Source organism: Epinephelus lanceolatus, chromosome 16 (assembly GCF_041903045.1).
Source record: "Epinephelus lanceolatus isolate andai-2023 chromosome 16, ASM4190304v1, whole genome shotgun sequence".
NCBI classification, from domain to species: Eukaryota; Metazoa; Chordata; class Actinopteri; order Perciformes; family Serranidae; genus Epinephelus; species Epinephelus lanceolatus.
In genome coordinates, this window is record NC_135749.1 from 33,203,182 (window position 1) to 33,230,544 (window position 27,363).

Sequence of the window (27,363 nt, forward strand, 5' to 3'; positions counted from 1 at the left end):
TGTGATTGGCAGGTGTAGTTCAATAGAAAGAAAATAGTTCCTACTTGAAACTGCTCACAGCGAGGCAAAGAGACATTGCTATTGAGTTTTTCAAATGCAGATTTTTGTCGCTTTGAGTGTCATCTAGTTCCATTATATTGGAGTATCTCCAACATATGGCAACTCACACAACAACCTAGACTGACAAACGGACACTACTGATATTCAGAATTTGGGGATGAACCCTTTCCCTTCCCTTTTTAATTTTGTGACATCCTTGGTTCCCTACAATCAGGTATTACTTTTTTAAAAACTCAAACAGAGCTCGGACACTGAAGGATTTACAGGAGGATATCTCTGAGCAGCAAGAGGACAAACAGAGGACAGATGATTATCACAGTGGTCAGGGGTATCACGGGTCCTGATCACTGCAGTGTAAGAGTGAATTGTCCTCTGTAGCACCTGTAGGCAGGAACTTTTAGAGGAGATTATGTTGAAAATGATGTCACAGTGATGCGTGATTATGCCACCAACCTCAACAGCCAAACACACACAGAAAGCCTTCAAAAGAACTCAAAGGGTAATAGCACCCAAGTGGACAAGGGACAATTCTCTACCTCCAGACAATGATAAAGTCTACATGGCCCAATTTAATGAATGAGACTATTGTAGTGATCAGAACAGTTCAAGTGTTTTAGTGTGATTGATGACTACAAGAAAACCTGTCACCTTCACACTGCCACTTGGACAATAAACAGTAGGTAATTTAGGTCATGTCCAGTCTTTTTTTTTTTTTTTTTTTTTTTGTCTGCATTGGTCTTCATAGCTTAGCGCCACTAAAGAGTGTAAGCTTCTTGTGAAGATTGATGCACTGTTAATCTTGCAGTCAAGTATTTTATACCCATACTGTGCGTGGTTGTGACCGTCACCCACCCTCACTGGAGACTAGCCTAACAGCCTTTATTGGAAAAACTTCCTAATATGAGTCAGAGAGGGCCGTGATACACCAAAATGTGTCAAGGGGAAAGTAAGGAACAAGCAGGGGGAATTGAGGGGCAGGTGCTTAAGTCCTGAGTTATATAGCGACAGTGCATGCGGAGAAGAAGGAGGAAAAAACAAACAAACAAACAAAAAAACAGAGGAGAAACAGGCAGTGTAGCTGATGTATTGTGGCCTTGAGGTGGTTGTGCTCCATGCAGATTATCGAAAATAAACATATACATGTCTACTATACTGTACTGAAAAACAAAAACAAAAGAGAAGTCTATACTGAACACCAAAAATGTGAGAGTCTTGGTGGAGGGGGAAAGCCCGATTGCAGAGAAGAGTTGCCAGCGCGGTGTGGTAAGTTTGAGAAGCAAGTGGGCCCCTTTGGAGTGATCCCATCGGTTCTTTGCGATGCGTCATGGAGCTGAAGTATCAAACATGCATGCGTGTATTTGAACCCTCCCAATGTGTTTATGAGAACCATCACCAGGGTCCAGGGCCAGCCCTGCGGGGGAAGGGGGGCGGTATGGCACCCCAAGACCGCAGGAGCGCCCAGACCCCAAGACCATGGAGCCACAGAGGCTGCAGGACACCACGCAGGCCCAAGGACCCAGGGCGGCGAAGGCCGGCACCCCCAGAGAGCCAGAGACACACCCCAGACAGGCCCGCCCACCCACCGCCCGATGCGGACCGCCCCCACCCCCCCCAACCACCACCCGCACCCGACCACCCGCCCGCCCCCACCCACAGACGCACCCAGGGACCGCCCCCGACCCAAGGAGCCAGGCGCGGGGGCCCGGCACCACCCCCGGGGAGAGAACCAGCACCGCACCGGACGGGCCCGCACCAGGCGCCGGCCACCAGCAGACGCTGGACCGGACAGTAACGAAAGCCCACCCAGGCCCGGGCGGACGAGGGAGGCAAGGAGGCGGTGATACTGCAAGGCATATGTCCCCGGCGCATCGGGAACCAGGGGACCGCGAAGGGCCACCCGCCCGAACCCCCCAGGATGGACCCCCACCAACACACAGGAGAAAGCGGACTGCCACGAGCAGTCAATCCCCCATCGGGACCTCTTAGCAGAGGGCCCATAAACCACAGCCGGTTAGGAGGCAGAACCCCGGCAGGAACCCACAGAGCCCCCAGGGCGCCACCCGGCCCACCCGCCACAGGGCCACGGGACCCCCCCGACACCGGGAACCCAGCCAAACCACCATGATGTAAATGGGCTCCCTGGCTCCAACCCTCAGCCCAGGAGGGCCGGGCCCCACTAGCCACGCCATGCGTATCTACAGTGTGTGTAAACCCACCACCCCCCCTCTTACTATGATTCTCCGATCCCTGACGGAGAAACATTAACCCTACACCGTGAATGTGAATGTGAGTGCCCATAAGTGTGATGTGATGCATTAAAATTGAGGGACATAGGAGACAGGTGGGGGCAAGGCTGATGGCTACAGCACACTGCTGTCCTGCAGCCCGTGCAGCCATAAGGCACCTGGAACCTGTTCCCATCTGTCCCCCAAGATGTAGGTGTATGTGGTGCTTTAAAATTGGAGAACAGATAAGGATGGGCCGGGGGGCAGTATGGAGGGCTACCGGACATTACTGTCCCATAGCCTGCCCCATTATGAAGCCCCCCAATCCATCCGTGGTCTGCACCCCGGAGAGTGAGTGTATGTGGTGCCCACCCACTCCGCACCACCAGGGGCGGAAACAGCCCCCCAGGGGGGACCGGCCATGCCGCCCCAGGCCCAGGGAGCACGAGGAGACCCGAGGTCATGTCCAGTCTTGGCATTTCTTTGTACCTCTGTATTTTTCATAATTGGCATACTGAATGTGAGAGAGCATTTTGCTGTCTGTGTGTGTCTTCTTCTTTCTTCTTCTTTCTTGTAAAATTTTTTTTTAGGACCTGTTTGTATTTCAGACCATGAGAGTGAGGATTTTATTTTTTATTTTTCAGGAATTTGAAGACTTTTGGCTGTTCTACTGTTTTAAGAGTACTTTTAAGAGTACCAAATGTTGAGTGAGTGGGTCCTGGGAATGCAGTATCTCAAGCTTACTGGTATTGTGTGCTTTTATTTCTGTCTCTGTGAGAGACCAATATGTGACCTTAAGTGTGAGAACAATTTGTCTAGCCCTAGCGTCTAATAGGGTAACCAATTTCTAATGTTTTTGTGTCTAAGTGACTTTGAACAACAGCTTTTGGAATTAAACCAGTATTGAGTGAGAGGGCTGCAGCCAGCAGCTGTGAAACAAACTGCAATGTAACCACTTGGGACATACACACCCTCGGGGTGTGTCCAGTAAAATAACTTGTTTTTGCCACTAGCAGGCTCAGATTGTTACTGTAGGTGTCTGACAACATTATGGAAAGGATCCATACCGAGACAGACATTTTTGTTTAAGAGCAAGATCATTTTAGTTTAACCAGAAGCAGCCCAGCCACTGTTATCACCAAACACACCAGACTTCATTTAAGTGAAGAGTAATTTTATCATCGTGAAACACATTTTATTCAAAGAAGACCGCAACCAGATAAAATCCACAAACACCTTGTACGTTTGTCTTTCCACTTGTCAACAACAATGTACTCTGCTTTGGTTGAAATAAACCCTTAATTCACCCAGTTAGATGTGAAATTATGCAGACTCTATAGGCCACACACTGAAATTACAGTTTATTTTGATGGAGTCTGGTGGCTTCGGCAATAGCAATTTCGTAGCCATTTCTGGCTAGCAAAAAGGATTTTACTCTTTAACAAAAAGGTTTATCACTGTAGGGATGCTTTCCATAATGTTATCAGACACCAAGAGTAACAATATGAGCTTGTCAGTGGCAAACAAGACTCATATATACATCCAGCGTATCTTCACATCTAACTGGGTGAATTAAGGGTTTATCGCAACCAAATTAAAGTCGGTGACAGTTGGAATGATGGACAGAAGAACAAAGATGGCAAGATGAGTTTTATTTTGTTTCAGTCACCTTTGAATGAAGTGTGTTTTATGATTATGAAGTTACTGTTCATTTAAATACAACCTGATGGGTTTGGCATTGGCGATCTCGGGGTTGTTTCTAGTTTAACAAAAGAGATATTACTCTTTAACAAATAGGTCTGTATCTCTAGGGATCCTTCCTGTAATGTTGTCAGACTCTTAGAATAACAATTTGAACCTGTCAGTGGCAAACAACAACTACTTTTAGTGGACATTTATTGACGGTATGAACATGCCCTGAGTGTTTACTTTGTAGCCTGTTTGCTGGAATGCCGGATGCAGCCCTCTTGCTCAATATTGCACAAATTTCAAAAGTTGTTGTTTACTTTTACTTTACTTTTACTTACGATACAATATTATTGTGATTTTAAACGTGTTGCAATATGCCGCGTATTGCGATTATTTACCTGTTTTCAACTGTAAATAATGTCCCTAAAGGAAAACTTGGTCAACACCAGTATGATCTAATAAGATAAAGTTTTCAGTCTGTCCATCTCACTAAAGTTTTTGCAGTAAAATGTATCTAGTGGACTGAAAAAGCAACTGATTATATTTTTCGAGTAGGGTAGCTTTAGTTTGATTTCAATCTATAATATTAATAATTTTTGTAATTAAAAAATCGATACTTTGCACTGTGTGACAATACAATATTGCCACACAAAAATGTTGCAATACTATGCTGTGTCGATTTTTTTTCCTCCACCCCTAGTAATAAGGTCCAGGTTGAACAACACCAGTCACCAGTTAAAACTTGGTTTTGGGGTTAAGCTTAGCTTAAGTTTAGGTTAAATCTACCATTAGGGTTTAGTTAGGTATGTTAGGCAATACACTACCTTTGTGAAGGTAATCGCAACACTAGAAGTATAACTGTTTGTGTGTATGTGTGGGTGCTCTTGCAACACATGGTAGAACAAAACAGCACCAAGAACAATCTGTTTCCCAGAATAAATATATTTTACACACAAACAAAGCTACATTCATACATACATACATACTATACATACATACAGTCTTACATTCATACAAATACATATCAGTTTATTGGATTTTTTTTTCATTTTTTAGAAAAAGCAATTTGATATATTATTACTTTGTATACTGTGTTATACTGTTAGGGCTAGGTCACTGTTAAAAAGCATGCACTTTCTTTTGGTTGTGTCCAGATAATATGTTTGCAAATAACTCCAAGTGTGTGCCACAGGTCACTATGTATTTACCTCATCAGAACGTCTCAACTTGGGCTCAGACAAGCTGTCAATCAAAGCCAAATACATCACTCAGCAAGTCAAACTCTGTGACCAGGTGAAGTTTCTGGTTCACAGGGTTTTTTCCGATGTGACACGCTACACCTGAACCAACTGCTCAGAGTTATTTGCAGATACTGTTTGACCTTGTTGTGTCCATGTTTGTTGTATTGCGCTGATACTGATTTTTAACTAGGCCCTTTCTCTCCTCCTCATGTCCTACCTTTTTCTTTTTTTTTCATTTGAGGATTTTACATCCATCCTACTGTTCGGCTCTCAGTCCTGGTTCTTTGGTCCGATTGGTCCAAACTTGTTGTGAACCCATCTGATCTTCACACAGCTTGTTTCAGCAGTCACTGAATTCAAGTCTCTTGTCTACTTTTAATTTTCATTGTCACATACATAATATTCCACAGATCCCGCAGTTACTTTGGGGGCTTCTTGGCATTTAGTTTGTGTACATTACATCCCACGTTTTCATCTGAAAAAGTCTTCTTGTGTTTCCTCACACTCAAAGTTGGTAAATAGTTGGGAGGGGGTTGGGGTTGGGATAGAATAGCTTGATTGATTATTGAAGTATTTATTTCCTGTTTTTGTCAGTTTTATAATTCAGTTGGTCGCAACGATAACAACGGAGCCCTCGTCCGCCTCTTCATCCTTCTCCTCTAGTGATTGGACGACGCAGGGCGTGACGTCAAACGGTATCCTCTCCGCGGCAGGCTCGGCAGTCTGTGATGGCAGTCCGGGGCTTGAGCCTCTGGTCGAGGGGCCCTCCTCCCTCAGTGGGGACGGGGTCAAAGAGCACGGCTCCGGCTCCAAGGTTAATGTTACCTCTTCTATCTGTAAAGAGAGGAAGTGAAGCATTTAAAAGACAGTTTGAAATGCTACAGTTGTGTTGTGTCAGAGGCGAGTACGGCTCTGTTCTTTTTATTAGGCCAAGTGTTTCTTCACATATATCATCTGACTTTGTTATTTTTATGCCTCTGTGCCAGTGATAACCATGGCCGGAGGCATTATGTTTTCAGATGGTCCATCCATCTGTCCCTCCCATTCACATGAACACAATATCTCAAGAATGCCTCAACTCTGACATAAACATCCACCTCAACAATGGACTGCATAGGTTTTGGTGGTCAATAAAAAAATTAATATATCAAGGGTATTTCTTCAAATTTGGGACAAATGTCCACTTGGATTTAAAAACTGAACTGCATAGATTTTGATGGTCAAAAGTAAATTCCACTGTGAACTTACGTTTGTCACATTCTCATGAACGCAGTATCTCAAGAAAACTGTGAGGAAGTTTTGTCAAATTTGGGACAAATGTTCATTTGGAGTCAAGGATGAACTGATCAGATTTTGGTGGTCAAAAGTCAAGGTTGCTGTAACCCTGCATCTGTATCATTACTGTGAATGTGATATCTCATGAAAACCTTAAGGGAATTTTGTCAAATTTGGCACAAACATCCACTTGGACTGAACAGTGGACTGATTTGATTTGGGTGGTCAAAGGTCAAGGTTACTGTGACCTCACAAAACATGTTTCTGGCCATAACTCAAGAGTTCATACACTATTCATTCATTCATTTGTTGTCCGTAACCCATTATCCATGTGAGGGGTCGCGGGGGTGCAGGAGCCTATCCCAGCTGACATTGGGTGAGAGGCAGGGTACACCCTGGACAAGCTGACAGACCATCGCAGGGCTGACACATAGAGGCACACAACCATTCACACTCACATTCACACCTACGGGCAATCTAGATTCACCAGTTAACCTGCGTCTTTGGACTGTGGGAGGAAGCCGGAGTACCCAGAGAAAACCCATGCTGACACGGGGAGAACATGCAAACTCCACACAGAAGGGCTTTCCCAACCTGGGTTCAAACCTGGAACCCTCTTGCTGAGGCAACAATGCTAGCCATTGCACCACCTTTGTTGTGACATCATAATGTTCTGCAAAAATATGGCCATTAGTCAACATGAACTCAGGTGTAAACTCACCAAGTGCACTTGGTCTGGTTACAGATCAACTAGTAGTGTTTGTTGCAGTCCATATGTGGCGAGAACATAATCTGACCTCAATCCCACCCAACCAGAGGAAGCACTGCCCCTTTTTTGGATAAACCAGCTCCCATAGTCAGCTGCGTTGTGCTTGTGTCTGTGCTTCAGCTACAAAAGAGCCTCCGCTTGCCCTCTATTCACATCAGTGCTAAACAGGTGTAGGCTGTGTTGAAGGCGAGCATACCTGATGCGTCTTTGGAAATAATTTTGGCTGATGAGCATGTCACAGTTCAGGACGATTAATACAAGCCTCATCATGAACTGTCTTGATATCTGCCTTCAGAGACTCCAGTGCATCAACACATTATTTAACAGCCTCAGCCGCAGCTATGCCTTATTTTTAAACTGTTTGCCTGAAATGATGTTACACAGGATGTAATAAATACCCAGGGCCAAGATCCACCTGCAATGTGTCCCTGTGATGTTAAATAGGAAAGTGGTGCATTAAGTTGTTTCTGGAGCAGTGCAGGAGTTTGTTCTTCTTTTACTCTTTGATTACTTCCGTGAGTTTTCCTGCATTGATATTCTGACCAATTAGAGAGCAGTCTTTTCGCGCGTGGCAAATTATGGTATGCTTATAAATGCTGCCAAGTGAACACAAACCAAACTCAAGGCAAAATGCGACATCATAACAGTTTGGTCCCTAATTATGACACAAGCAAACGTGTGAAAACGCTAATGATGGCCAAATGAAGCCTCATGAAGATTTTCTTCATTTTATGAGCCCACTAGATGGCGCTATTTCTTCAACAAAAAGTTGAAAGCACACTGACTTGCCATTCTTTAAGTCTCTCTCTTTAAACCAAGAGTGCCATCTAGTGAACTTATAAAATAAAGAAAATGCTTCATGAGGCTTCATTTGGCCATCACTAGAAAACGCCCTTTATCCAATCTCATTGACGCATCAGTTTTTAGGACTCTGGGATTGTGGCAGAAACCACAACCAAAGAGATTCGAACTGCTTCAGTTAAAAAAACTCACCTTTGTCAGCTCCTCCTCCTCCTCCTCATGCTGCTCAGGGATGCCTCCAGACTCCGACTCCTCCCCGACTGTCTCCACAACTCCTCCGACCATATCAGCCATTTGTCCGCTCAGCTGCCCAACAATCTCCACCTGCAATCAGTTACGTTTACTGATTTAAGTAATTGTCTTTAGTTAGATTTGTTAGATCACAGACTTACATCAACCCTTCAATTTCAGTTCCTGGTAACAGTCACAGAAAGAAAGAAAGAAAGAAAGAAAGAAAGAAAGAAAGAAAGAAAGAGACAGGAAGGAAGAAAGAAAGGAAGGAAGGAGGGAAGGAAAGAGGGAAGGTGGAAAAGCAGAGAGTGATTTCCCATGTCCTGACCCCAGCTTGATTTCCCTATGCAGGACATCAGAGACAAGACAGATACTTAGGTATGTACAACACACAGATGCTGAATCCAAATGCCTAGAGTTGTGAACTTGCGGACTTCACAGCATGCTACTCTGAAGACCAGGCAGATTGTCCTTTGTCAAAATTCATCAGGTCCGCTAAAGGCTGTCATGCAGACTTTTGGCAGTGCTCCATGCAGACATTCAGCCTGTCTCCTACCTTGCCGACTTGCCTGGCAGTTTCTCCCATCATTCACTGCACTACAGATGTGTGCTAAATATGCCTGCTGATATAAACAAAGCCAAAACAAATTAGCCAAGATGAGTGTCAAACATGATGGAAAAAAGGCTATTCCTGTGCAGAACATTAACATTAAGTTGATATTACGATGATTATTGCAGTATTGTCACCTCTGAAGACACGGGCTTGAGAAATGAGACCAAAGAAGAAAAACCTTGGCTTCTTATAATAAGAAAAAATGATTTAAGGCATAAGACATGCTGTCATTGTTATGATGATTGTAGTCTCACTCACTCTGTAACAATAACTAAATGGAGGTGCCTGTCCTGTTTGCCTGTAGCTGTATATACAGTCACACACCCCTGTGCCCTTGTAAAACTCCGTCAGAATATATTAAAACACCGTCTAGTCCGCAAAGTCTGTAATCCGACCATTTGGATTCAGCAGGGGAGCGCCTACGTGGTGTGGCTCAACCTGCGCAGCTCCCCACAGGTCAGCTAGCCGAGGGTGGGTGGGAGGGCCGAGACTGTGGATGGTGCTGTTGGGAGTGGCTTGGAGGGAAGGGGAGGCACTATGTAGCCTTTGCTCCATAGACTGTAGTCAGAGATAGGAAAGGAAGGACAGAGAATTAATGAGGATTTACAGTAAAATAAGCTTACAGGAATACTTCACCCCTCAAATGATCATCTGTTTATCATTTACTTGCCCCGTGTTACTTGAAATTTGTGAGGAAAACTTTGCTTTTCTCACATGCCTCCACGGTGAAAAAAAAAGAATCCAGAAAAGGAGAATAATTATTATTATTATTATTATCATTATTATTATTATTGTTGCTGCTGTGTTCCGCAAGGTAAAATTCTTGTTTTTGTCAGTGGAGTCTGGCTTTAAAGACAGCATAGATAAGTTACACTTTTAGTTCAGTTTCCTGTTCGTCTGTTTGGGATGCACTGAGCATATGACTGAATAAATGAGTCTTGGATTATATTGCACAAGTTGTGTGAGAGTTTAACGATGTTTTGATATAGTTTTACTGTTGGTAAACATGGACCCCCCTATTCAATTCATTTAAAATGCTCTCCTTTTGGGGATTCTGTGTTCACCGTGGAGGCATGCAGGAAAAATAAAGTATTCATCACAAATTCAACATAACATGGAATGAGTAATTGATACACAAAGGATCATGTTGTGGGTGAAGTTTTCCTTTAATATATTTTCAAGGGGCTGATTTGGGTGTTGATTCAAAACAATGACTCAACAGTTCTTTGGCCAGTGGCCACATCTCTTGATTTTAAATCTTTTGTTTTTCCATGGAATAAAAATATCATCACCCACAAGAGATTTGAACACACCACAGCCCCACAGCTCCTGACATTTTCAGCTTCTTCGGTGTAATGGACAACAATGCCTCAGTCAGACACTGCATCACAACACATTTCAGCTAGGGAGGTTGGAAAAGCTTCATCATGCCAAAACAAATGACAAAGCAGTTATATTCTTGTAGTATTTAGCAGTCTTTACAGGAGATTCTATGGAGGGATATTTTGCTAGTTTTTTTTCACTTCCTTCCCGTCACTGATTATGGTCTGCATCTCCTCTGAAAACCCTTTTAAATATGAGTCAGAGATGATGCTGTAGGGAACAGTGGGGAGATGTCTCTGGCACTCATGCTCAGAAAATTGACTGACTGATTGAAAAGCTTTATTATAAATGTAATGTAATCTATTCAATAGTCTCCTTCAGAAGGGAAGCCATATAATACACACAGTAAAGCTAACAAGCTCATTTCTATTGTGGTTTCGGATCAGTACACCTTTTCTGAGACACAGTCTCTGACCTTTTCAAGTTATTATTTCATAACCCTCAGTCACTTAATGAGCTCTGAGATGTACCAATGCGAGAGCAGCCAGCAAAGCCGAAAAAGTCTTTGTGTGTCACAGTTCATCATGACTCACTACATTTGCAGAAAACCTCCCAGCAGCCTGAGAGCTGGAAGTTGGCGGCTGATTTACACCAATAAAAGCCACACAGACCCAACGTGGAGCCAGATTACAGGAGGTGAGGCCTGTCATTGAAACGTGACTTTTTATTGTTTCCACCAGTTGCAGCATGTTAGTACTGGTGCCAACAACAGAGACAAAAGAGCTGGCAACCCTGTGTCCTGAGAACTGCTTTATATGTTAGACCAGGATGTTGCCCCTAACCTCACCTCACTTTAAGTTTCTTTAACATAACCATAAAAACCTTAATCATAAATTGGTTTCTGAGTAGTCCCACTCACTGGGTGTAGACTGTGGCTATAAACCTGCCATTAGCTGGCTATTCAACCTGGCATTCTCCTTGCCTTCCCCTCCCTGTGAGTTACAATTTTCAAAATCCCCATCTCTACGGGAAACAACAACATCCTCCAAGTTAACAACCTACACACTGAAAATGACACGCTTTGACAAAGACTTGGCTCTTGCAGTAAAACATGCCTGCTGTGTTCTTTCCACAATGAAAAAAGCAACAGGTGAACGCACCTCAAAAAAGCCCAGGCTCTATATTTCTTCTGACTAATCAAGTAATCATTTAGTTTATAAAATGTCCAAAAATTGTGAAATGTGCTCATCACAATTTCCCAGAACCCAAAGTGACATCTTTTTTTCTTCTTCTTTTATTTAACCAACAAAACCCAAAGACTCTTTGGTTGCTATCACAAATAACAACACAAAGCAGCAAATTCTCATATTTAAGAAACTGGAACCAGTACATGCTTGATCATTTTTGCTTGAAAATTTGCTTAAATTATTAATTGATTATCAAAGTTGTTGACAGTTATTTTTCTTAGGAAAAACAGTAAAAAAAAAAAAAAACATAGACAATTTACATTTTACATACTTTCAATCAGATTTAATAAGCTGCTCTGCAGAGCTGCTCACATCATTTTTGACATTTTGGCATGACAAGGCTTTTTAACCTGAGAGATCGCTCACTGTATTGTTGTTTCCATTACTGAAGAAGCTTAAAAGCAAATCTGTGCCTTCAGCTAAATGCGAACATAATGATTATTATGTTTACCATCTTGGTTTAGCATGTCAGCATGCTAAACTTTGCTTATTAGCACCAATAGAAGCACAGCTGACACTGATGGGGATAGAGTGATGCAGAGGCAATGTTTTTTTTTGTTGTAGGACAACCCTATAGTTACTAACATCGCTATGGTTCCCTAAACAAAAAGCCAATGGGATTTTTCCATTGGATTTTGGATTATTGCCAAAAATAAGTTCTGTGGCAAACACAAGTTTATGATACTTTCATATTTTGCTCAGCAACATTATCTTCACAAATGAACACCACTTTGTGATTTTTGAATTGTAAATGCAATTACCAGAAGTAAAAAGCTCACGTTAGGCTGTATACAAACAACACCACGGTTACATAAGCTCAATGCCACCACAACAACAACAACACTGTGAAGCTCTGCTAATGATGATGATGCTTTGTAGTTTCATTTAGCCACTTTTTAGCAACCGCCTTTTTATGAGGATGAATAAGATGAGACTGACGCTCTATGCTCTAATGTTAGTAGTACTGAAGTTTTTACATCCTTGTGAGACCCAAACTTTTGTTTGGTATGCTTTTTTAATTTCTCCTAGCTATTTGGGATCAGTAGGACCTGATGAGTATGAAAAACTAAATATTGTCAACAATAATAAAGTCCATGATAATAAAGTCCCAATGTCTTCAAATGACTACTTTCTAATTAATAGTGTCTTAGCTTGTTATCATTGCTAAAATTGGTCAAATTGCATATCAATGGCATATCAAACTACAAACATTATTTATCACAAATTTCAACCATTAAATGTGATCAGGTTTTGTATCTTGTCCACTTTTGTGTCGGGGTTGGCTGCAGACTGACTTAGCAAAGATGGCTGCCATCTTGTTTTTACATGGATTAGTGTATTTAGCTGTTGCTAGCTATATGAAGTTTAAGGTCCAGTTAACCCAAAATGTAATGTCCTCATATGAGGACACAGGATCTTAGGTGGACATGGTGGGGGAGGGGTTTACGATAAGAATGGCTCCACTGCGTCAGTGAGCCATGATTTTTAGCCTGCCTGAAAAATCATGGACACAAAAATGGTGAAAGAGTTTAATGGCCCAACTCCACAATGCAGTACTGTATAGTTTGCAATCTTTTTATTATAGTATTTGACATGTGTAATTTGTTTAAAAATACATCACTGATATAGCTTTACCTGGACTTAAAGCTTTTGTTAACCACAAACCTTATTTCAGGCATCTAACCAAAAACCCAATTAAAAAACCCACGATGACGTATTATTTGATAAAAATTACCTTTGTAAACAAAATTTGAGACACAGTCGGTGCTCGAGCTATTACTGAAACTTTCTATGAATACAGTCCAGTAGCAGTACTATTAATGTGTTTCTTAAGTTAATGATCTTTATTGTATATATGTATGCAGTGCTAGTATTTTAGCACTACTGATATGCTGCCTCTCAAGTAGCTGTTTGGTCAGATTTAGATTCCCAGCTGTTGTTGCTAGACCTCATCTTGCTTGTTGTTAGTGCCAGAGTTGTTAGTAACACACTGAATAAATGAACAGTCGTAGTACCACCTACCTGTTGTTGTTGTTGTTGGTACTGCAGAAGCTGCTGCTGCTGGTACTGGTGAAGTTGTTGGAGCTGTTGGAGTTGGCTCTGCTGCTGCAGGGCGAGATGAGCGTGGTGCTGCTGAAGGTAACCTCCTACCGTCCCCTCGAAGCACTCACCAGGTGTTCCCCCTGCTCCACTGCTGCCACCTGGAGCAACGAGAAAACACTTAGCGCTCAGAGAGACAGTCTGGTGTTTAGAGGCAGAGTAAGAGAAGAGATTCAGTCCCCACCTGGAGCCATGATATAGGAGCCTGCAGCAGGAGAGGCCATGCCCGAGGGCTGGCTGGTGATTGGGTCCCAGGCGTCAGAAGATGACAGGCAGTACAGGCCCTGTGAGACATAGGTGTGAGGCCAGACATCCGCCGAGGAGTGGTGGAGCACTTGGTCTGTATGGGAAAACACAGACAGGTGGGGGAAGTGAGACAAAGGAGACTGCACTTTTTTTGTCTCTCTGACCCTCTCCTCTGTAGCTGTTTCTTGGCCATCTCTCCTTGATAATGCACTGGGAATTTCAGCACTACTGCTTCCAGATTTACTATTCCTCTTGCTGCCAGCTGCCTTCTGCTTTCCCACGGTATTTCCCCTGTCCCGTGGACAAGCACCAACATTCCCTTTTGCTATAGTGTTTTGCATCTTGCAGACTGTGAGGAGAATATATTCGCTGACTTTGACAAACGTGTATTGGATCACAATCACAGAGTCCACCTTTAAACCAAAAAGAAGTTCTCCACAATAACATTCTGCAGAGGAATTTCAAAGATGTCCCTGCTCACTATTAGATTCAATTTAAAAACTTTTCATTAATGTTCTTCTTGTTCAGTCAAAATCAAGAATTCAAAATGGGCATGTTTTTAGTTTTTAGATAATAAATGTTACCCTGGAAATTCTGAGTTCTCACAAGAGCACAATTTGAATTTGCTCAGCGAGTCACTCTGGCAATCAGTAATGATGCTCATTATCGATGCCCATGAAACCGAGCTGCACCAATCACATTGGTGTATCTGATATAGGCGGGCCAGAGGCAAGCTAAACAGATGACAACAACGCTGCGACAGCGAAGTCCGGAATCAGTCAGTAAACATTGCAAGATGGCTACGGATGAACACCAGTTGTTTGAAACGTCATTGGCCACTACAATGAACGAGTTAGACTTGGCTTTTTCTCTAAAAGAGGAACAGAAGACGGCGCTCTTAAGATATTCTTTTCTTTGCAAGAAGGACGTTTTTGCTGTTTTGCCGACCGGATACGGCAAGAGTCTAATCTACCAGTTAGCTCCGCTGGTAGCTAAGTCACCCCGTGTATTATTCTGATTGGTCGTAGTGTTATCCAATTGCATGCAGTGATATTTACAAATGCATGCTTGGTGCCGCCCCTCGAGTTGAGCCATTTTCATTACTCATGTTTAGCAAAACTAAGTTTAAAGTGAGAAAATCCACATTGAAAATTAAACAAAACTCTGTTGCACAATTAAAAACCAATCTCTGTTTAGTAAATGCAAGTTTATGGATGTAAACCAATTTAAAATTTGATTTGAGTTTGATCAATATGGAGGTGCTCGCTTACCCAAATTAAAATAAAATGAAAAAATTAATTGCACAATATCAGGACCTAGTAAGTAGGCTGTAAAAGAGGAAATGAGCTGTCAACATTAGGCTGCTCTGTATTCCTTTATGAAACTTTATTGTGTTTGCTAGCTAGCTAAAATGTTGTTTTTTTTCCACCAACATGGCACTGGTTCTGTTCTGGTTTACGCATCTAATTTTAAACCGTTCAGAGCATTTTGACCAAATACAAACTGGTTCAGAACCTGAAAAGTTGGTTCTCTGCTGGAACCAAAAAATGACAGGTTTTCCTTGACCTAAAGTGTGACATGACGACATGAGTGGGCGTTGTATATTCTACAGGTTGGAAAGAAGGGGTGGAGAATGCAACAATGGAGATATCAAGTGAGAAAGTGGTTTACCGGATAGCACCAAGGTTCCAAGAATCCTGAACAGAACCGAAGCTAACCAGAACCAGAGCTAGGATGTGGGAAAAGGGGTATTGGTAAGCCCAACGATACTCATGATGCCTCAAAAGATAAGCTCTGATTTCTCCTCTTTTGAGAAAAGCCAGTTTGTTAAATTAATCGAGCACTATAGTCAGAAAATAGAAGAGAAAAAATGGACAACAGCACAGGCAAAAAGATACTGTCTGGCAGTGGTATGCAGACACTTTTCTTTCTTTTACTGTCATGTTTTATAATTGTTCCAATCTTTCCTTTCAGCTCCATTACAGTTTCCTTGCTGAACTAATATCTAAGAGAAATCCAGCAGCATGAAAGAACTCAGTTGGGTTGACAGTAAGACAGTAAATAAAGAAAATTAGTGTTTGTCCAATACTGTTGGACCAGTAAGAGACGGCCCGCCAGCTGCTAATGTGTGCTCACCTTTTTTTCTGAAAGCTTAAGATCCAGACATTCAGGAGGTTTTTACCAGGAGACAAATTATCTGCAGAGGTCTCTTCCTCTCCAAAACAAACAGACCAGGTGATTTAAATCGGTAAAAACACGGAATGAAGCCGTTTCATGTGTTTTTCCGACACTCTTGTTGAGGCTAACTATTGTGGCCAACATGAAACAGGAGTGGCCCCATCTTGAGCCAGTGTTTGGTTTGTCCATTCTGGACTACTGTAGAAGCATAGAGATGCAACATGGCAACAACACTTATTTTCAGGTGACTATACATTAAAGGAAAGATCTTATTATGTTATATTCCATTTCTGCCTATATAGGCAAGGAAAGGCAAGGCAAGGCAAGTTTATTTGTATAGCACAATTCAACACAAGGTAATTCAAAGTGCTTTACAGAGACATTAAAAGCAACAAGACACAATTTAAAACAATAAAAACAGTCAATTAAAAATGGAAATAGAAATTGACAATGATAGTGATAATAAAATACAGTAACATAAAATAAAAACAGGCTCAATACATTGCATCTAAGAGCACTGCATACACAGTCATTATCGTTAACATTTGTATAGCTGCCTAAGCTATACGGCCAAGGGTCCAGGCCGTGATGACCTATATCACTCCTGCTACTCCTTGCCACCAAAAAGTGCTCTTTGACAACATTTAAGTTTAATTTCAAAAACCGGCTCTGTCAGAGATTTCAGCTAGGATCTCTTGTCCCTGGCTCTGAACCATCTTGAATTTGGTTGGTCAGGTCTGTTTTGTAATGTATAGCCTTGAATCCTACACATTGGACCTTTAATGAGAGGTTTAAATTTAATCTTTCTTAATTTTAAGATAGTTGGTGCGTTTTAAAATACGAAGCGCATATTTTCGAAATTAAATGGCAGAGAGCAGAACATCCACCTGAAGACGACCAGGATCTGACATTACCGCTAAAGAAACAATGGCTGTTGGCGAAGAAGAAAAGGGACAGAACTCGGATTAACACTGGCCTTGCATTTCCAAGGTGGAGAGCACTGCAAGAGCTAAAGGGGCTACAATTTGACTCGGAGCTAGCTCTTCTTCTCCTGGACAGGTACAACATAAAGTCAAATGTCTGTTTTAATTAGTGTTACAGTAACGTTAGGCACATGTCGCTATGTCAATTCAATTAAATTTAATGTTACAATGGTAGCATGGGCTAATGTCGGGAGCTTGAGTTATTAGCGGCTCTGTCCCAGCAATGGGTCAAGCGTTTCGGTTGTGCCCAGCTAACATTTGCAATTAACATTGTAAAATGTAGCCCGGCGTGGTGTTGGAGAGCAGAGGCAGAGGGAGGAGTGGCTCATGACACACTTTGTTTTGCTCTACAGGCAGTGCACAACAGCAAACCTAGCGGTGAAACGATTTCGCTTATTGCCCCTTTAAATCTGCCCTCAGACCTCGAGCTGTTCATTTAGTCATTAGCAGTGTAGTTAAGATGCTCTTCTGAACCAAACACAGAGATAAACTTGACCTCATCCCGAAGCAACAAACTGTAATAACTTTAATAAGAGTATGAATAGCTGATCTGCAGCAGTGTTGTTATTATAAAGAACACCAACTCCACACACTGTGGAGGAGAAACATCCCCTCAGTCCTAATGCTGATATCAAGAAGCGTTTTAATCGTCGCTCTGTGTGTGGGTTTGTGGGTGTGGGTGTGTGTGTGTACTGTACATGTGTGTTGGTTTTGCATGCTAGATAAAGCACAGAGCAGAGCCCATATGGTGTTGTTAATGAGAGCAGGGCTAAGTCCTTGTGCTAACCTACAGGCTCCCTCAGGGTTTGGACAGCGCTCTGCTTTGCTTAACAGCAGCAAGAACTAAAAAAGAAGCAGTTCACAGTGTTGTCACTCTGTGAAGTGAACACACAAGTCCAGGTTTCAAATGGCTTCTGTTTTATTTTAGACAACCAGAAAAAAGAGACTTAGCTACAGAATTGTTTTGTTTAGGTTTGTATGAAGTTATTTGGCTGTTCCTGTGAGGTCAGACAGGGTTTCCTAATCTTGCCTGAGCAATTTGCTCTCTTCCCTTCCTTTCTTTGTATTTTATCATCCTCTGTGCAACTAAACTGAACAGACATCTTACCACCTGAGGCTCAAACCACAAATCAGGATATGAGTTTGTTTCCCCAAACTGTTTTTGTTTTATTCAACCAAGTGTACATTTCATAACTCTGCTTTTCGTGCCGTTCATTTCCTCATTTGAATACAGCTCGTCTTCCAGATTTTGGCTGAATTCTCTGACCGAGGCTCTCCATCAGAGTGTGTTCTGATATTTCAGAAATGACAGGCTGTCATCTGGATTCGTCATTTGAAAGTTTTTGAGTAAGTGCCCGGTAGCAGTGAAAGGCAGAAATGTGCAGCTGTGTGCCTGCCCTCCAAAAGTCCTTTACAGCTGGTCGGCAGAATAACTGACTTGGCTGTTTTTAGTTTCCAACTGGGCTCTAATTTTCCCAAACTGTCCATCTATGCACAGTGCAAAACCTAATATTTTACTGTGTGGTCAAAGAGTGAGTGGGAAGTGTTTAGAGCTGTTACACTTGGGAACATTTGAAGTCCACAGTGAGATCACAGTATCTGTAGTTAGGCTTCAGTGTGTTTAATGAGTACAACTACACAAATCCTCCTTCTTATTTTAAACCTCTAAGTGTAGCTTTATGACAGTTCTAGTGCCTTCGACTCTTGTAGTCATGTAGTAGCTATTTGCAGAAAGGATTAAACTGCAGTACCTCTGCTGGTGATGCTCTCCTGGTTGACCTCACTGAGGTGAGCGACGCTGCCCTGGTTGGAGCCAGCTCCCATACTCTCCCCATCCATCGAGTTCCAGCCGAACAAAGTCGCCTCAGATATCGCAAACTGCTGCATGATGCCTGAGGAGGAAGTTAGAGTAGTGTCAGTGCTGGCTGAGGCTGGTAACAATTTCATCGATTCAGTGACCTACGATCCAATATAATCAATTCAAAGTGAAAACATTGATCTACACCATCATGAATCTTCATTTTATTAATTCCCATGGAACATCTGTGTCACTACCAAAAAGCGTCTGGCAGATAATGACAAGCCGCCAAGAAAAAGACAATAAGGATATTTACTCCTCTCTTGCAAATAGATAGGAGAAAAGATGGTTTAACAGACAAAGCACATGCCACCTGCTAACAATGCTGTCATAATATTCAATATTCTGGAAACAGGATGAACCTGGCCGGGCTTCTCACTCTGCTAAATTGTTGGTCACATTATGGTAATATTAGCTGCTCTGTTACAACAATGTTCGGCTGAAAAACATGCATGCACTCTGAACTTTAACTGTGCTATTCTGTTGGAAGATGCAGTGACTTTAACCGGCACTTAGTAAAAAACATGTATAAATAATACATGTCACTTGTTAAGCTATGAATAGAGAAAAAGCCAGCTGCCGCTAGCTAACTAATGCAATGCAAAAGTCCAATGTGACTGGTTTAGGGCGACATATTGGCAGAACTGGAATATAATATTCATAACTATGTTTTCATTAGTGTATAATCATCTGAAACCAAGAATCAGCGTGTTTTCCTTATCGTAGAGTGAGCTGTTTTTATCCACCTACAGTGTGGGTCCTCTTCCATTGAATCCACTATGTTGTTTCTGCAGCAGCCCAGACTGAACAAATCAAACACTGGCTCTAGATAAGGCCTTGTGCGTGCTCTTGTTAGCCACTGTGGTTCTCCTACATGCTTGGCACACAGGAGAAGTTACAGTTGGTTGCAACCTGCAACTAGTGATGGCCAAATGAAGCCTCATGAAGCATTTTCTTTATTTTATGAGCCCACTAGATGGCGTTCTTGGTTTAAAAAGGGAGCCTCAAAGAATGGCAATTCAATGTGCTTTCAACCTTTTGTTGAAAAAAACGCCATCTAGTGGGCTTATAAAGTAAAGAAAATGCTTCATGAGGCTTCATTTGGCCATCACTACCTGCAACATCACTGCTAGAGCCATTAACGGCTCATTTATACTAAACGTTAGTTAAGCATACCAACACGGATGGAGCCCTCTGTCCATAATCTGTGTATATTTTGTTCATATTAGTGCACATTTTCTGAAAGCTTGCGGATTCCTACATAACAGAGCAGTACCACTGGAGATTGTGGGGGCAGCGTAGCTTAGTGCAAGTGAGATACAACCATGCGACAGGACAAAGACATTTTAAAAATGGTGAATCCAAACAAATTGCTAATATATAGAGAAAAGAATTTGTTCACGTGTTGCAATGTATGTAATAGCCTCATAGACAACCGCTGCCGTATCAATGCCAACATAAAGGACACATGGAAGTTTGTGAGCAGTGATAGTCTGAAAGAAACATATCTATTTTCCAGGGGCGATTGCTCTGAGACAACAAGGGAGGCTGAACTTCCCCTAAAATTTCGTAGAAGAAATGGTCAAATATGCACTATTGAATTTACATTAAAACAAGAATTTACATTGCATTAAACATGCACTAGGATGCGTTTCACATCATGACGATGATGTTCAAACGTCAGCTGTTTATCACCAGTTTTCAAACACGACCTCCCTGTCATACATTCTCGTGTCAGCACGGTGGACACGGAGCCTCCATGCATTCCTATGAGACAGCACTGACCAGGTTTTTTTCATGCAGCAAAGCGAGACGGTCATTGGATAAATGCGACAAAATTGTCACTGTCAGGGAGGCTCAGCTTCCCTGGGTCCTAATGGAACGGTATGCGTGAGAGGACGCTCGGTGTATGCATGATGATTGGAGGAATTGTCTACAAGGCTGAACCCCTTTGTGATTGACGGTGCTTCACATTTCGAGCTCAGTCCCTTGCAGATATTTGCGAGTGGAGTCTTCTGACAGAGTGCCATCTGGAGTTGCTTATTTCCATAAGCGATATAGCTCATTTTCACCGTTTGTACAGAACAGTTCAGGTGTTTAAACCCATGTGAAAATCTTTGAGGTGTGTTTTGCTGTGGTTCTATGGCATGAGTGTGGTTGAAAAACTGCTTCAATTAAATGTTCCTTTTATAAGTTACTGCCTCGCTACAATATGACAAATTTTATGATGTAAATTTAAAGTGAGCTTCCCCTGTTTGAAAGACCAGCAGCCGCCACTGCTATTTTCTAATGTAAAGGGAGTATGAATAAACCATAGATCCCACATGCTAGACCTTTAATCTAATAATGGTAATTAGCAAAACAGTTGTTTTGTCTACAAACCTTGACAGTTATTATTAAGCTAAATTTTATACTTGTTTTTACCATTTACTAATGTGTTGTTTTGTTTCTTTTAAAAGGAAAAAAAAGGGATGCCAGCTTCTCCTGCAACTCACTGCATTAAATGGGCAGATGGTATCGTCTCATATTGTTCGCAGGCCTCTGAATTGAACTAAATGGAATTTAAATCATATTGTGGCAAACCTTGTATCACTGCCAAAAGAGATAGATAACATGAAACTAGTGATTTACACCCTTAGCTGAGGTGCAGTAGTACTGATATTAGCAATTTTATTTTGCTGAACCACAATTAAAGATACAGAGCATAAAAAAAATCCCTGTCCCAGCTTTGCTAACACAGACAGAAGTTAATTAGGGATTAGGCAATGCAGGAGAATACAGAGTGTTTGTTCCAAGCGGGAAATCTGTAAATGCTGCAGACAAATAAATGTGTATAAATGATCACAACATTTTAATTTGACTTTGTTAGATGTACCAGATGGGACAGAACCAATTAGATTCCCCAAACTTCAGTGAAGAAACATGGTTTACCAGCAGGTAGTAACATTAATTATAAAGAAAAAGACACCAGGGAGAGTCTTCCTTGTGATAAATTAAAGCATTTCAACTTTTTTATTATTATTTGAGCGATCTGAAATGTCAAACCATGTAGATTACTGGTGTAAAACACAGATAAACTCAGCATGAGCAGGACTTGTTTTCTAATATGTTGTATTCATACCTCTCCGACAGTTAAGCTCTTGGACATGCAGTACTCAGATGGACCCTCACCTGCAGCAAAGCGAGCCTCCTTCTCGCCATCACTGAGGTCGCTGTAAGCGTCGTTCTCCATCCTCCTCTCCTTTTCCCTCTGCAGGTTGGTGTGTCCCACGCTCCCCATGGGCCCCGCGGATGGTTTGCCCCAGCTCTGCCACTCTATCATGTGGGCAACGCGACCCTGGGCCATGGCGGTGGGCTTGGTCACTTTGTCCTTCATGGAGCGAGTTACACCTAAAGCAGGTATGTGGGCAGCAGCAGGGGCACATTCACACACACACAACACACAGCAGACACACACACAAACACTGTCAGAACTACTTCTGGTTTCTGCAGTTGATGACACCTCCAACTGAGGCTCGGGGGGGGGGGGGGGGGGTAGAATGATAATGAGAAACTGTGTTATGTTGTAGGGAAACTGTTAAACGTTAAAGTATAATAAATAATGCCAGTTGGGTAATAAATGCCAGGTATGAATGTTTTCAGAGTGACTGGGGATGAGAACATGGCAACGACCTTGCAGCTACTTTGCATTAAAATGTATTAAAAATGTATTAAAATACATTTAGTAGTCTCTAAATCGTAATGGATTTACACTTTCAAATTTCATGTCTTCTTACAAATCATTCTTCAAGGTGGATTCGCTGAGCACATTTTGTCTTTTTGAGCAACAATCTGCTACATTTTCACGCTTTCACATCTGCTCAGAACAACCTCTGTCTCACTGAATGAGCCCTCCAGCTGCAGTAGTTTAGTTTATCTGTCTGTGGAACCTTTAAAGGGACGGTTTGTCCCAAATCAAAAATACATATTTTTCCTCTTTCTTGTAGTGCTATTGTTTTGGTGTGAGTTGCAGAGTGTTGGAGATATCTACAATAGAGATTACTGCCTTCTCTCTAGTGTAATGGAACAAGATGGTACTCAGCAATGTCTGTTTCCAGGAATAATTACCCAATCACCAGACAGTATGGTCACATTATACATTTCTGCAAACCATGGATACATTACATTTGTACACTATATTGTAGCAGATATGTTGACACTTGACATTTCTACATGACACTAAAGTGAAGGAGACGTTAGGTTTAGGCACAAAAAAAAAAGCCGGACTGGCGAGTTGATCCGAGGTGCCCAATTTTCCGCCTCATAGGGTAGTCATATTGGCAGAACACTTTTAGTTTAAACAGACTGAAGCGGCCTTCCGCAACGGGAGGGACTGTTGAAGACTTGTGGGAGGAGCTGTTGATGACGCTGCATGTGCAAACCACTGGCGGCGGATAAACAGGAAACAGCTGATAGCAGGAATTAGCGAGCAACTAGTAGCAAGAGGGAAACGCAAACCTGACAGACACTGTTAAGATGAGCAACTGGGGAGACAAGGAATTGCGCGCCCTCCTTGCCCTCACAAACGAAGACGCCATTAACCGTCAAATGACGGGGACGGTGAGGAACAGGCCGACTTACGAGAGAATCGCAGAAGGACTGACCAGCCGCGGCTTCCGTCCCATGTCACTGTTTACGTCACACGCTGAGCTACACGTTTTGTTACTTGCTCACGCCCCCCATTGCCCAGAAAAAGACGCATTCTGTATGAACAAAACTAGGCAGGCGGCATTTTGCTGCACTCCCCGATTTTGTTTATAGTGCCAATGCTGAAAGAAGACTGATCGGGCTTTCCTGAAAATTTGCACAATTCCTATCTAAAAAGGGCTACTGTTGTTATTTGTTGGTTTCAAAACAGTGGTCTGAACTTGGCAGGCGCCTCGCCTAGGTGTCACAATATAATGTGTAAGAACTGTGCAAATTATGCTTGTCATTTGCATAAAATTACAATGCCAAAATTTTCTTCTGGTGACAGGGCTACAAATCATGACCTGGTTTTACTCAAGCTAATTCACAGACCTTGTTGTGAGCAGTTTCATGTAGAAACCACTTTGTTTCTACCGAACTACACCTGCCAACTGTATCACCATGCAGAAGGAAAACGTTCATCTACACATGGATGAGAGGCTCGTGCTTGTGACAGAGCGTAAACGTTAATGGCGTCCTCCTCTCCTGAGCTATAATGTTAGCTAGCTCAGTGGTGGCAGTCATTTGGTAGAAAGAAAATAGTTCCTACATGAAACTACTCACAACACATTTTGTGGATTATCTTGTGTAAAGCTTAGACTACAGGAGTTCTAAAATCCTAACTGATTTTGAAATTGTGTTGTATCATGAACATAAGGAGAACCTTCACAGATGTTCTTCCCACAAATCTCAATAATGCAGAAACTACAAAATTTGAAAATAATGATGCATCAATCACTACAGGATATTATTGAAATTATCGTGCTAGAGGGAGAATGAATGCACCACATCCTGTGATCTCATAGGAAAGCAGATGTTAACAAAACAGAGACAAGCAGGAGGTTTAACAGTTCAGTGGATGAGATAATGCTTCAGAAACTGCAGTCAATACTTCAATACAGTCTATTCTTCAGTGAGAAATGCAGGTAAGATTATAACTGTCAGTTTTAGTATCTGTCAACAGTCGTATGCTAGCTTTAAGGGTAAGATTTCTTACTGTTGATTGGCAACACCATCAGCTGCTCCGTACTGACGTAATTATAACTGTGGTCATTAAGATTTAAAACTTAAATATGGAACACGTTTGAAATTATTTGGGTGGCCCTGATGAGTCTCTGAGCAGTTTGGGAGGTTAAACACTGGATCTGTAAACCTTGTGGAACAGACATAGGTACTGATCAAGATCCAAGACTATAGTTCTCCTCCAGTTATCAGGAGGGGTAAATTGGGGATTCATCAGCGTAAAACTTCAACCAGGTAGATGGTTTTTTTTGTTTGGTGTTTTTTTTGGTGTTTTGAACATCACAAGCATAGTGACATCTAGTTTCATTATTTTGGAGAGAAGGTAGACATCTCTACGGCCGATATCTCCAACACTCAGCAACCTGTGCCAAAACAGTCTAGATCAATAAATAGCACAACAGGTAAGAGGAAAATTATGCATTTTAGATTTTGGGGTGAACTGTCCCTTTAAACCACTGCTGCTTTCAAACTCTAGAGAGTTTTTCTCCTGGAACTCAACACATTTTGTAAAAATATTAATTATGATAAGAACTGGCTGCCGGCCACTTGGCATTCAGACAAAGATGCCTTTTTGAGTTCAACGTATCAACCTCTCTGGGATCTCATTAACTAAAAGTGTGAAATATTCAGATATTTATATGACTGAGGATCCGGTGAGTAATTCTTGAATAATCAAATGAATTAACTGATGAATCTGTAATGTAATAATGAAGACCTTTGCAGAACAGGCCACAGGTCAGATGAGAAGAGCGGACCATCGTGACAAATTGGACAGGGTTGCCTGTGTGCTCATTAGAGTTTGTTGAATTGGACAGAAAGGGACGAGGATGACGGCCGAAACGCTGACAAACCCATATTAATGATTAAAGCCATTACTCATCTCTTGGTAAACAGAATAAATGAGATTCATTAGACTTTGGGTAATTAGAAACGTGTTACAGAGACTGAAAGAGGCAGGGGAAAGTAATCCATGGGTGTAAACACAATGTGGAGAAGGGTCCACTGGCAAATCTCTGCCCAATTAAGATGCAAATACAGGATTCAAACTAGGGACATATACTCTGAGTCAAATGCTTGCAGAGAGGCTGATCGATAAAAAATTAAATTAAAACCAAACAGGCATGAATAAACAGAGACAGAGCTTCGGAAATTGCTCCCCCGGTCCATGGGGCAAGTTACAGGCAGAGTTATAAATAGAAACAGTTTTCCCCCAAAGACAACGAGAGGCAATCTCATTTGAAAATCAAACACTCCCTGCAGAGTCTAATTGGGAATGGAAATAGGAGTGGAAAGAATGGGGATGAAGGATGAGGGCGGGTGTTGGGGTCTTGGCTATTCAAAGGCTCAAAAAAATAATTCTATACACTGTTAAATTATACCAACAGATTTATTTAAAGTGCACCAGACACAACAAAGAACACTCTTTACACAGACACTCTGAGGTGCTACATTTAAAGCACAGAGCACTACAGTTTAAAGCACAAAGATAGCACACAAGAGGCACCAGCCACTTGAAGTCACGACATGGCACAAAGGAGTCACTATTTCACAAATATCGGCCACACCACCAGCACCAGCACCAGCACTGCCACTTTACAGATACACTACATGTCCCAACACGCCTGTGGAGATGCTTCAGTCATTAATTAAAGTAAGTAATCTCACTTACTTTAGTTTCTTTGAAATCAAAGATCTGATTGGATTTCCATCAATGACTTCGCGAAATGTGTCTGTCATTGACGTTTGCTGTTGATATCAATGGAAAAGAAGGGAAAGTAGAGAGTGATATAGGAAGGGGCACCCACAGGGGCGGCCATGTTGGTTCCAAGCTCCTCCTCCTCCTTCTCCTCCTGCTCCAGAGTGAAGTTGTCTGTTGAGGTTTTAATTACGAAATGTGTCGTTCATGGCAAAAGTGAAAAGATAATTCCTGTTTTTTTCCCAAGTGCATCAGATGGTTCTTCCACCTGAGAGCAGTGCAGAAACCAACTGAGAGTACAGGCAGAATGGAGTCTTTAATCATACAAACAAATCTCAAAGGATGAGCTGCTCTGGACACAGAAATTAAACCTAAGTGGAGCCTTTGGCACCCTAATGGGGTTTAAGCATAAAGCATAAAATGGAAACATTGATGGTTAGAGTCTGACCAGGACCTCTCTGTTGTCTCTCTGCCCTGATTTCCTGTTAGCTTTCTACTGTGTAATAAAAATATAAAATAAGCAAAAAAATCACTGCAGCCAAAGAATCTTACCTAAATGGCCACCTTGAATGATACATATAATCTAAATGCTCATAGATAAAGACTTTATGTTCAACTGTGACCATGGCGTTCCTGATGTTGTAAAATCAGCAATCTAATAATTGGTTTCTTAGTTAGTTTGTCTTGATAGCTGTAAACTACTGTAGTATGACTATTTGGACCATGGATGGTAAGATAGTCCAGATTTTTTTTTTTTTTCCCCCCAGCAAGCAGTAAGCTTCTTGTGTTATCGTTGTATTACTTTTAACTTGTTACATTGTTTTTTAGGCTACTAAATTGGGGGTTTTCAGACCAAAAATGTAGGGTATTGAAAAATGCCACAACCCAGTCACCAGAATAAATGTAAGCATCGTAAGTTTCTGCAAACTATAGATATATTGCATTTGTATGTTATTATGTAGGGGATAGATGAAACTGATTTAGGCACAAAAACCACTTGGTCATGGTTAGGAAACAGTCATGTTCTGGCTTACAGTATCCGATTTTGGTGGCAAAACCCAGCTGGATGCCTGCAGCGAT

The 27,363-nt window shown here is 41.9% G+C and overlaps 1 protein-coding gene across 6 annotated transcripts in view; it reads right to left on the minus strand.

Moving 5' to 3' along the window:
- Positions 1 to 4,900: 4,900 nt before the first annotated feature.
- Positions 4,901 to 27,363, minus strand: part of LOC117263852 (protein FAM131B-like) — a 97,279-nt gene continuing 74,816 nt past the window's right edge. For 5 of the 6 annotated variants that reach the window (XM_033637530.2, XM_033637529.2, XM_078175918.1 and 2 more), the window contains 7 exons: positions 22,011 to 22,229; positions 18,733 to 18,873; positions 13,759 to 13,914; positions 13,497 to 13,675; positions 9,328 to 9,462; positions 8,253 to 8,384; positions 4,901 to 6,049 (listed from right to left, as the gene is read on the minus strand). In XM_033637530.2, the coding sequence (XP_033493421.1) occupies positions 5,819 to 6,049; positions 8,253 to 8,384; positions 9,328 to 9,462; positions 13,497 to 13,675; positions 13,759 to 13,914; positions 18,733 to 18,873; positions 22,011 to 22,229 (1,193 nt within the window). In that variant the 3' untranslated portion in view covers positions 4,901 to 5,818. The remainder of the gene's footprint in view (positions 6,050 to 8,252; positions 8,385 to 9,327; positions 9,463 to 13,496; positions 13,676 to 13,758; positions 13,915 to 18,732; positions 18,874 to 22,010; positions 22,230 to 27,363) is intronic. The other variant, XM_033637532.2, reaches the window with a different exon arrangement.